This window comes from Ciconia boyciana, chromosome 2 (genome assembly GCF_034638445.1).
Source record: "Ciconia boyciana chromosome 2, ASM3463844v1, whole genome shotgun sequence".
Lineage (NCBI taxonomy): Eukaryota > Metazoa > Chordata > Aves > Ciconiiformes > Ciconiidae > Ciconia > Ciconia boyciana.
Genome location: NC_132935.1, coordinates 4,196,547 through 4,208,225, shown reverse-complemented (window position 1 = coordinate 4,208,225; position 11,679 = coordinate 4,196,547). Strand labels below are relative to the sequence as shown.

Sequence of the window (11,679 nt, the reverse complement as noted above, 5' to 3'; positions counted from 1 at the left end):
CTGAAGACCTGCACAATGTTTTGCTCAGGAAGGGCTGGAGATGGACCGTGCAGTGACTATGCTGGATGGGACAGAGAGCAGCCCACGGGGAAAAGGGCTTTATGTGAATGCCTGGAGCCCTAGGTGCACCCCTTGCACCTGCCTTGGCACGGGGCAAATCAATTCTCTCTGCCCTGGGCTCTACTTTATCTAATTTGGCTGCAGCCCATCACCTAATTGCAGTAGGTCCATCCCTTTCCCAGCCACCTGTTGTCTGTCCTGGGAGCTCCCAGGAAAGGGGAATGGGATGAGAGGAGGAAAATAACCCAGGAAATGGGTGGGGAATGTAGCTGGGGCACATTTGGGATGGGATGGGAGTGGGCTGACGTCTCCAGCCAAGGGGAGGCAGCAGGGCCCCAACAGACCCCCTATGCATTCCTCCACCGTCCCTTGGCCAGAGTTCAGCTCTACCTTTGCCTCCCCCATCTTGATAACTCCCCCATTAGCAGCACCGCAGCACACAGGGATGTACAAAACAGTGAACGCTTTTTATTTCGCTGCTGGAGTGAAACCACTGTAATTTCATAAAACTCAAAAAAAAAAAGTGATTACTAAAAGGCATACATTTTTGTTTTCCTTTTTACACAAGACGTAAGTAAACAGACAAGTTTCTTTTTAAAAAGGTTATAAAGTGTCAAGATCCTATACCTCATCTGCATATTCAAAGTGATGCCGTCTGATACAAAAAGCATTGGGTATAATAATTTAGCTATGGCTCAGACCAAAAAAAAAAAAAAAAAAAAAAGAAGTCATCTGGGCTTAATCTACATACTACTATGATTGCCCATGGAGTTAAAAAGGAAAATATGCAGTTCTTTGTTGCACAGAAAGAAACAGCAGGGAAGTCGAGAGTTCACTGGGAGATCGTCATCTAAAGGGAAGCCGAGCGCGGCGAAACGCCCCCCTCCCCGGGAATGTCTGCCAGAGCCTGCAAGCGGGACCGCAGCCGGCCCGTGATCCCCCGCTGCGCAAAGAAACCAGCCACATTTTTCTCCCACCAGACAGTATCCCATCCAAATCCACCCGCCAAACTGCACCTACCCAGCCTGCTGGAAGCAAATAAGATATAAGACCCTGGAAACTGCCTGGAAGTCACGAATCTCCCTGTGCGCTTTCCCACTGGGACTAATAAAAAATAAACAAACCCAATGAAAAAAAAAAAAAGAAAACGACTCATTCTATTGTAGATAGAGCAAGACTCTTTGCTTCCTCGGGAAATCTGTTACTCATAAACCTCCTCATCCGAAGCTCTCAGCCCAAGCACCACAGCATCAGCCTTACTGCAAGACTCATAATATGAATTTACAAATGCGAAGTCTTTAAATACGCGTCACCAGACTTTTCTTAAATAAAGAGCTGGCCATTTGCAATGGCCACGTTGTTTTCCTTCCCACCACTGTCCCCACCAGGTGCTCCATCCACAGATGGCAAACATGGAGAACAGAAGGGACACACGAGCCTCTTAACCAAAACGCAGCTAAGGGCACACGTGTGCCACCAGTGAGAGGACACAACTATGAATTCCTGCTCAGATTTATTCCCCCGCACAAGGTTCAGCCATGACTGATTCCTGGGCAAAGCCAACAAGCTCTTGGTTTGATGGTTAGGGCATCTCTGCTTTGACATCCCTTGGGTCTCCAAAGCTCCTGCTACCAGTTTGGAGCCCTGTCCCTGCAAGCTATGGAAAGATGGCGGGTTTCCATGGAGGGGGTGAGGGAGGTGGATAGGGGTGAGGAGGTATAAAACCCAGTTTGTGCCTTTGCTTCTGCAGAAAAGGGCAGGATAAGGTGGTTGGTTTGTAGCCAAAGCCATGGTGGTGTCTCTTCCCTATGACATCTGCCAAGACCCAATGGAGACAACTGGAGCAATAACAGAATGGGCAAATATGTCAGATTTTTAAGGCTCTCCTTTCAACATCTTGGCATCTGAGGTGAAATGAGGATTAGCGTACAAGAAGAGAACCCAAAAGCAGCCCAAACCATGAGCCCTTGACTGCTTAGGCCTCGCTCTGCTGCTGTGTGTCTACTGAGCTCCAGCTTTCCCTCTTCCCCAACCGTCCCAAGATTTTTGTGAGGGAACTGGGCTCTTCTTTGAGATTTCTAACCCAAAACCCAGTTGGAAAATCCCTCAGTTTCCCCAGCCTGTTATGTTTCTGTAACCCTCTCTAGGCTGAAACATCAAGGAGCTGGTACCTCAGAGGTAGGAGCCCAAGTCCATATCAAAAATATCCCAAATATTTGCCAGTCCAACCTAGAGAAACCTTGGAGCAGGTTCAAGCCCTCCATGCAAGGCCGGCAGCTCCTGGGCTGCCGAGGTGTCCTGTCCATGAAGCAGCACATGGGAGGTAACAGCAAGTTCCAGGACGGGGGGAGACATGCATTAAAAAAAAGAAAAAAGAAAAAAATTAGGACGATTAAAGCAGCATGATTTTGGGGTTTTTTTTGCAGTGACTCACAAAACTGAAGAGTATCAAGATGCCGCTCTGCCAGCCAGAGGTGCTCAGGGTTTGGCCTTATGGATTGTACCAGGTCAAGGACTGCTCTTACACTAGAAGCTCTCTATTTTTAAGGTGGTTGGGTTGATGCTACATAAAGCGATGGAGCACTGCAAAGCCTATCCCCCTGCTGTGTTCCCCCCAAACAAGCCCACCAAGCTGAGATTTGAGTGTACTCTCATCAGAGCTCAGCACTGAGCACTTCCACCATCAAACCCTACATGGAGGAGGTGAAGAGTTCCTGTGGCCAAAGGAGGCTGAATTCAAGCCCCTCTGTCCCCATCCCGAGCCCAACTCACAAGCATCATGGCTGAAGCCCTGGACTGCTTGCCCTGGGCAATCTGCCATGCGATGCTCCCACAAATGTGGGTGAGGAAAACATTTCTCCTCCGCTTGCCTGGGCGGAAACTTCTCCAAGTCTGCAAAGCAACGGTTCCCACCGCTTTATCCTAAACTCTTTGCAAGTCATGCCACAGCCTGTTGTGACTGGGGAGCACATGAGACCATGAGGTTTCCTGGCTAAGAGGGATTGGGGTTGTCCCCTTCACAATGCTGAGCCACCTCCTACTGCCCCTGGGGACAAAGCAGCACCTATTTTAGCAGCAGGAGGACACAATGGGGCAGGAAGAGGATGGTGACCTACCCAGCGGGACTGCTGCAATACAGGATCAGACCTTTTTATCAGCCCAGTTCCTCACTATTCCCAACCAATGCAGACCCTTCAACGACCACCACCTTCCCCATGAGACACAGGAACCAACAGCCTGGAATAGGGCAGGAGAAACTCAAGGGACCGAGGGCTGTCCCACAATGTGGAAGCTTGGACAGGCCGAGGTGTGCCGTATGACAGCTCCGGGGCCACACGTGGAATGTCCACCTCGCTCAGCACTATGGCCTGTCTCATGAGATGGCCATCCCTGCCGTGCAGTGGGACTGGCTCCCATCGGGAAAGGAGGAGTGGCGCTGGAAATGGCTCAGAGCTCCTCCTCAGCCACATGGCACGAAGCTGTCCCCTACCCTTCTGCAGGTACTGAAAGTGTCTAAGCAGCCTTCCTCACCATTTATCCCAAGAGATGAACCCCCTGAAGCAAATGTCTCTGGATACTGTTTCGGAAGGCACACAAACCTTTGGAGATACCCAACACAGGGCACTGAAGGCATCTCAAGTTGGGCAGCCTAAAACCACAAGACACTGGATGACTAGCCCTCCTTGCCCCAACATCTGCGATCCTCTGCAGCTGAGGGGGTGAGCAGCAGCAAGCCCAAGGGATACCTGGAGCATCCCTTGCGCCACAGGTATGCCCTGGTGACAGCAGATGGCAGCTGGCTGTGACCTGGTGCCGGGGATCGGTTTGGGGGGCCATGGGTCACCTCCTGGGCTCCACCAGGCAGCGATGGGAGAAACAAAGGCCAGAGGACGTGCGGAAGACAAACAGGTTTTTTTTTTAAGTTTTTTTTTTTTCCTTTAATTAGCAAATTTCTTCTTATCCTCATCAAAAGAAAAAAACACCCCCACGCCCCCTACGTGCCCACCGCTCCAGCTGCTGCAAGCATTCAAAGGCAGAAAGTTGAGAGATGTTTAATGTCCCAGCTCAGGGGCAGCTCTGAGTCCACTCCACCAGGGCACGCACTGGGGGGTTTTGGGGTGCCAGGCATTGTGTTACAGATGCCACTGGGTATGGGAAAGAGCAGGTGCAAAATTTGGTGACGTGTGCCTGCCAGGAGCACCCGAAATCCCCCAGGAAAGCTGCAGCCCATCCCTCGGACAGCAAACGCAGCGGTGGAGGACACGGACATGCCCCAAGATATGCATTGCGTCCCCAGGGCATCACAGCCAGAATTGGGGTTTGTGCCACGGCTCAGTGATGGGGACACGAGAGGAGAGAACCCACCACCCTGTGCATTGAATTCGGAAGCTATAAATAAGAGCACCCCACACTTTGGGGGACCCAGTGCTGACCGTGCACCCCGGCAAAGCTGGGTGCCTCAAAGCCCCACCACAGTCCCCGAGTTTCCCAGCACCTCTGCCTTCGCTGCAGCAAGCTCCCAACGAGCCCCATCTGCAGCATCCTGGCTGGCATCAAGGCAACAGGGAGATGGTGAAGCGGCAGAGGGGCCAGGAGAAAGGGAATGGTGCTGGGGGGGGACTTAGCTCAGCCCTTCCCATGGCCACAAGGCCAGCACCAAGCTATGAGCCCCCTTCGCCTCTCCCTGCTATCACCATCTTCCCCCCTGAGGCCCCTGCGCCATCCCCACCTCTGTCCCCACTGCTGCAGCCCTTATTTATAGGGAAGAGGTGGGAAAGGGTTTCTTTGGAGGTGCTCTGGCCCTCCTGCTCCCCATCCCTTCTCAGCTGGCACAGCCCTGCCTGCATCACCCCAAACCAAGCATCCTCCACCCATTCCTCTCAGTGCAATGGGAGGGGAAAGGGAGGAGGAGGAAGGCGATGAAGAACCGTCACGTGAGCTCATTGCCTGCTAATGCCAAGAGTCAAAGGGCAGCACTGCCTTCCCTCCTCGGGGCTGTAGCTGGAGAGAGCAGCATTTTTTGGGGGTCCAGCAAGACGACCGTGCTGTGGGTGCTGGAACACGGTGGTGGTGCTCCATGTCCCCCCACCACAGCCCTGTCAGGGGGGCAGCCTGTGGGGTGCATGGGGCTGGGCGAGGAGGTGAGGGGGTGGGATGCGTGCAAGTGCCCGGGTGTCTGTGTGCACAGATTTTGGCAAGAGGTCATTGAGGTTACATGATGCAGCATTTGTTCTTGTGGTTATGAGGGTCCTTAAATCGGAGTCTCTGCTTTGGTCGGTATTTTTCCAAGTACGTCAGCTGCTTGCTGTTGATGGCTCCTCTGCGCTTCCTGTGGGAAGGGCCGGCACAGTCAGCGGTGTGGCAGGAGAAGACCCCCCACCCCAAACCCATCCCTGTCAGGTTACTGAACCCCCCTGCCTGGAGTAGGAAGGGATTTTGGAGGCTGCAGCCTCGTGCGTCCTCCAGGGATGGAGACAGGCACTGACCCCAGCAGCTTTTCTTGCCCATCTGCCCTGCGAGTCTTAGGACACGGAGAACTAGGGAAGAAACGTGGGGAGGCTGCCTAAAGCGGGGTGCCTGCCAAAAGCCCCCCAGGGATGCTCCTGGATGCCTCCCCAGCCTCCCACAGCCCTGATGCAAAGGCACAGGGTGTTTGGTGCTGGCCCCCCCTTTTCTTCCATGCCAAAAGGAGAGAAAAGCAACCCTGGCATGCCAAAAAACCCCTGAGGCACGCCGGATCTCTCTGTTCCCTCGGAGAGGGGCTGCTTTCTCTCCCAACACCGACATGCTGCTCGACTTACTGTCGGATGAACTGGATGGCGTCTTCGTACTTCATCCCGCTCTCGATCAAGGCCAGTGCGACGAGGACGGGAGCACTGAAAGGCAATGGCAGTGGCGGTCACTCCCCAGCCATGTGGCCCAGAGGCTGACATCCCGTCCTGGGGTGGGGGGACATGCTGCAGGGCCACAGTGGTGGCATTGCAGGCAATCGTCAGTGCTGGCTTTTAGTTTGTAATTTCTTGCCATTTGGCTGCAAGTGCTGCCCTAAGGAACGGCTGATTTTAGGTGTAGAACCCCCAGGACAGAGCTGGCAGCTGTTTGCTGCTCTCCTAATGAGCACGAGGACTTTGGAGGCAAATCTATCAGAAAAGTGGATGTAAATACACATGCAAAACCTGACCTGAGGTGGGGGGAGCAGCAAAACACAGTTCTTCAAACGCAGTGGCTCCCGGTTCTAGCGGGAAGCATTTTGCAATATTTCCACGACGAGCACTTAGCAAAAGCAAAATTGCTGTGGGGCACTGGCAGGACAGCACCGAGCAACCCGGGTCCCCCCCAGTGCCCAGGATTTGGCAATGAGAAGTGCAAGGAGGAGCTCAGGCAGCAGCCCTCCCCCCTGTCAATGCCTATTCCTGCTAAGGTCTCCACTGCACGCAAAAACCCTGCTCTAAGGTGGAAGGAGGAGAGCAGGCATGGTTTTCCCTTCTCCCCCTTCATGGGTGGGGTGGCAGCTGGGGTGCCGGGCTCTGACTTACCGCCCCAGGCCAGCCACGCAGTGCACGGCCACGCAGCAGCCAGGGTCTTCACAGAACTTGGTCTTCAGCAAGTTGAGCCAATCTTCCACTATCTTGCTGGGAGGAGGTGCTCCATCATCAAACGGCCAATCCTGCAAGGCAGGGGCAAGGTTGGGGAAAGAGAAACACTGTCAGACCCTGGGCACAAACTCAGGGGATTGCTTTTTCCTCAGGGCGATGGTGTTTTGGACCTCAGCAGCGGGAAGGCAGATGCGTGTGCCAGCAACCAGGCTCGCAGCGCAGCTCCACGGGGATGTAGCAGCCATACGAGTCTAGGTCTGGGGTCCTCCCATCTCCTATGGACAAGTTCAGCCTTCAGGAGCACCTACAGGACCTGCAACATGGTCCCCATGTCCTCCTGCCTCCGTGGACCACAATGGTCATCGCCTGCCTCCTCCCCATTCGGATGACCACGCTGTGCTCTGAGGAGCTGCAGCCCCCATCCTTCCTCCCGCCAGCTCCCATCTAAATTAAGCACTTGGGAGCACAAAGCCACTTTGTAGGAAGTTTGAGCAAAGGTGGCTTGGAGATGGCTGAAATCTCAGGGCCTGACGCGGTGCCGAAATTCAGCTTGCTGCAACACATAGGAGTGAAAATGAACACACAGCCCCCAAAGGATGCTCTGGGGACCCCCTAACACAGCCCGAGAGGGAGCCGAAGGGAGGGAGTGAGACCCCTCCAAATGGGGCCATTTAAATAGCATCCTTCAGGAAAGGCTCTTAAGGGACAAAAAAAAAAAAGCGTCCATCTTCTTCCAAGCTTCATCCTCAAGCCGCATGGACTCAACATCGGAGCTTGGTGACGAGGTGGGTAAAATGGGTGCTGCATTAAGCAGCCCCCGGCCCTGGGCTCTGCTATGGGGGAAAAGTGTCACCCCCCTTGCCTGTGACTGCTGCAGCTTTTTGGGGAAGAGATGGTCTCTCCTCATGGGCACCACTAGCCAGTTAGGCTGTATGTCTCTCCCAAAACGGGGAATTCTCTCCCAAAATGGATTTGGCAGGAGGAATGTGGCCACCAGCTACGCAGCAGTGGGAGAGGGGGACGGGCAGGGGAGCATTGCTTGGAGGGGACGTGGCACGGTGATCTCCGGTGAGAGGGGAGCATGGGGCTGTAATCCTCATGTTTGAGGAGTGAGTCACTAAGCTGCTGTGCTGGAGTCATCCTTGGTGTAATATGGCAAAAGAAGCCCCTGAGCTTCACTTCAGTCTTTGAACCTGTAATGTGATTTCAGTGTGACTTTGTTAGGAAAGGAGCATGCTGGGCTTCAGGGTACGCTAATGCTTCAGCCAGTCCACCCTGCACAGCCTGTGCTCGTCCTACAAGATCATCCCCTCCCTGCAGCGCCTGGAAAGCACTGCTTCAGCCATGAGCACAGGTCACTGGGCTCACACGGGGGATGACACACCATATCACAAAAGCATCGAATTATAGAATGGTTTGGGTTGGAAGGGACCTTCCAAGATCATCTAGTTCCAACCTCCCCGCCATGGGCAGGGACATCTTTCACTAGATCAAGTTGCTCAAAGCCCTGACCAGCCTAACCTTGAATGCTTCCAATGATAGGGCATCCACAATTTCTCTGGACAATCTGGTCCAATGTCTCATCACCCTTATCGTAAAAAAATTCTTCCTTATGTCCAATCTAAATCTACCCTCCTTCAGTTTAAACTGTTGCCCCTTGTCCTGTCACTACAGGCCTGGGTAAAAAGTCTTTCTCCGTCTTTCTTATAAGCCCCCTTTATATAGTGAAAGGCCACAATGAGGTGTCCCCAGAGCCTTCTCTTCTCCAGGCTGAACAACCCCAACTCTCTCAGCCTTTCTTCACAGCAGAGGTGCTCCAGCCCTCTGATCATTTCCACGGCCCTCCTCTGGACCCGCTCCAACAGGTCCATGTCTTTCTCGTGCTTAGGTCCCCAGAGCTGGACACAGTACTCCAAGTGGGGTCTCACGAGAGCAGAATAGAGAGGGAGAATCACCTCCCTTGACCTGCTGGCCAAGCTTCTTTGGGTGCAGCCCAGGATACGACTGGCTTTCTGGGCTGCTAGCGCACATTGCCGGCTCATGTCCCATTTTTCATCCACCGGTATCCCGAAGTCCTTCTCCTCAGGGCTGCTCTCTATCCATTCATCACCCAGTCTGTACTGATACTGGGGATCGTCCTGACCCGGGTGCAGGACCTTGCACTTGGCCTTGTTGAACTTCATGAGGTTCATAGGGGCCCACTCCTCAAGCCTGTCAAGGTCCCTCTCGATGGCATCCCTTCCTTCAAGCTTATCAGCTGCACCACTCAGCTTGGTGTCATCTGCAAACTTGTTCAGGGTGCACATAATCCCAGAATCTACATCATTGATGAAGATATTAAACAGTATTAGTGTACCCAATACAGTGTATCCATCCTGCACCATAAACCCTCCTACAGTGAAACACGCACAGCACCCGTTTCCCGGCAGGATTTGTGCCCCATCTCCAACCTGCAGGCAGAGCTGCCGAAGCACTGAGTGCTGCCGAGGCGGCGTGGCTGGGACGAGGATCAGCAACGGAGGAGCCGCTGGTGAATGCAGCCTCCAAGCAGAGGTCCACAACACAGGACACCTGCGTCCGGCACAACTCGGTAACCACTGTCAGCTTTAGAGATTGCTCAGGATCCCCTGTGGCATGTGGAGGAGCCCAAAGCAAAGGAGGCATCCAAAACCCCCAGGGAACGCATCCAGGATGGGACCACCGTGGGCATCGTGGCTGCGGATGCGTGCACAGGCACACCGCACCAGAGTCAGGCCTTGACCAGCTTTTGCCTATTCCCCAAAGAAAGGGATAGGATATATAGATACAGTCTATATATATATTCAGATGAAATATAAGGAAGAAATTTTTTATGATGGGGGTGGTGAAACACTGGAACAGGTTGCCCAGAGAGGTGGTAGATGCCCCATCCCTGGAAACATTCAAGGTCAGGTTGGATGGAGCTCTGAGCAACCTGGTCTAGTTGAAGATGTCCCTGCTCATTGCAGGGGGGTTGGACTAGATGACCTTTAAAGGTCCCTTCCAACCCAAACCATTTTATGATTCTATGATTCTATTTTGTGTATTTGATATAGGTATATAGAGATATAAATAGAGAGATATGTCTGTATCTGCATAGATATATCTGTCCATAGATACATAGGATATACATATTGCTCTATTGATCTTATATAGTTTCTATATAGTTATAGAAACCTGTATCTTATATATAGAAACTATACAGTTTCTATACAGTATCTTGCATAGTTTCTGTATCTAGGATATAGGTATCTCCCTATATAAAATATATCCTAGATATAGATTATCTCTCTGTATAAGATATGTAGAGAGGTATGTCTGTCTTAGATATAGAAACTCAGACTGAAGGACTCCAGCCAGAACCAGGGTAAAAGGCAGAGTTGGTCTGTAAGAGAGCACAGATGACCTCCTACATACAGATCTATATGTAGGATACAGCTATCTTTCTCTACAAGATATATCCTATAGAGACACAGCATCTATATCTAGAGAGATTTGTATCTGGAGGAACTGTATCTAGAGAGACATAGGATCTATTATCTACCTATATCCCAGAGGATCTAGGATATAGCTATCTCTCTCTAGGCTATACATTATACAGAGAGAGCTATATAGAGAGGACCTACACACAGAGGACCAGCCCAGGAAACATGAGGCACTTCCAAAACCTTTCCTAAACAACGAGCGGAGCCTCACTTTCCAACTGGAGCTGAACTCCCTGGCAAGGCGATCACGCCTGACATCATCTCCAATTACTTATCAGCCAAGATGCAGCCCAGGCAGCTGCCTGCTCTGCCTCCTTGGCTTTTCCTGCCCCAAAACTGCACCAGCCGGCTGCTGGAAGAGCAAAAAACTTGCACACATCCCCCCTCCCCCCCCCCCGATAAGATAATGCTGGGGTAACAGGAACCACATGCATCTTCCAAGTGGGATCAGGCGCTCTCATCCCCTGGATGTTTAAAGCCCGAGCCACAGGCAGGGAAGGCAGCTGCCGACTCAACCGTATGAGTCACAGTTTCGGGTGCGTGGGCAGCACTTTTCTTTTTTTAAAGCACCAGCCCCATCTCAGCCCGGGGAGTGGGGAGCTCGCCCGCCTCGCCCCAAGGATGAAATTGGGCTTCAAACCCTGCTCCCAGGCAAGCGCGATGCCGATTCAGTCTATCCGAAACACGGGGTGTTTAGCAGACCCCAGAGATGGGGATATTTAAGCAGGGGGGGCGGGCAGCCCCCCCCCCCAGCACCCATCCTGCCGCCCACCTACCATGACGGTGATGCCGTCCTTCTCCAGGGGGGTCTTGTCGTAGGTCACTTCGCACACTCGCACCACCGTGGTGGCACCGTACTTCTTTAGGTCCTGGGGAGGGAAGGAGAAGGAGGGGTCTGAAAAAACCCTGCCAGTCACACCCCAGTTAACCCCAACACATCCAAGCCCTGCTACGACCACATGGACCCCTACGGACCCTAAAACAGTGCTGCGCCCCATCTCTGGACCCTTCAGCAAACCCCTCTGTGGTCCATCCAGCCTGGGAAGCACAAGGAAACATTAAATCCCAGGGCACCAAAGCTGCGTGGCCACGGTAGGATTTTTACCTAGCACCTTCACGACTCCTTGGATTCACAAGCGCCAGTGGGTCTGTTTATTTTTAAGCCCTGATGGCTGCACCAGTAGGGACTTTACACCCCAGGCAAAGAAACATCCCTGACACGGGTGCGAATCCCCCAAAGGAGAAATTATTTGTGCCTGGAGAAGTCGCAACTCCTGCTGCAGAAATGCACGGAGGTGGCTGGGGGGGTCGTAGCATACCCCACCGACCGCGCTCAGCATCCTGCAGATTGCTCAGGCGCTCCTCCTTGCCGTATCCCATCATCACTCCAACGCGCTGCAGGCTTGGGCATGGGACTTGGGCTGTTTCCAGCATGGCTTATCGCCTGCCACATGGATTGCCCCTGGATTACGTGCCGGTGTACTGGTCCCACTGGGCACCGAGTGAGATCATCCCCTTCA

General features: G+C 52.9%; 1 protein-coding gene across 2 annotated transcripts in view; it reads right to left on the bottom strand.

The window, feature by feature from the left end:
* Positions 1–515: 515 nt before the first annotated feature.
* Positions 516–11,679, bottom strand: part of PTP4A3 (protein tyrosine phosphatase 4A3) — a 49,937-nt gene continuing 38,773 nt past the window's right edge. For both annotated transcript variants that reach the window (XM_072851814.1, XM_072851815.1), the window contains exons 3-6: positions 10,936–11,028; positions 6,597–6,727; positions 5,862–5,936; positions 516–5,389 (exon numbers count right to left, since the gene is read on the bottom strand). In XM_072851814.1, the coding sequence (XP_072707915.1) occupies positions 5,272–5,389; positions 5,862–5,936; positions 6,597–6,727; positions 10,936–11,028 (417 nt within the window). In that variant the 3' untranslated portion in view covers positions 516–5,271. The remainder of the gene's footprint in view (positions 5,390–5,861; positions 5,937–6,596; positions 6,728–10,935; positions 11,029–11,679) is intronic.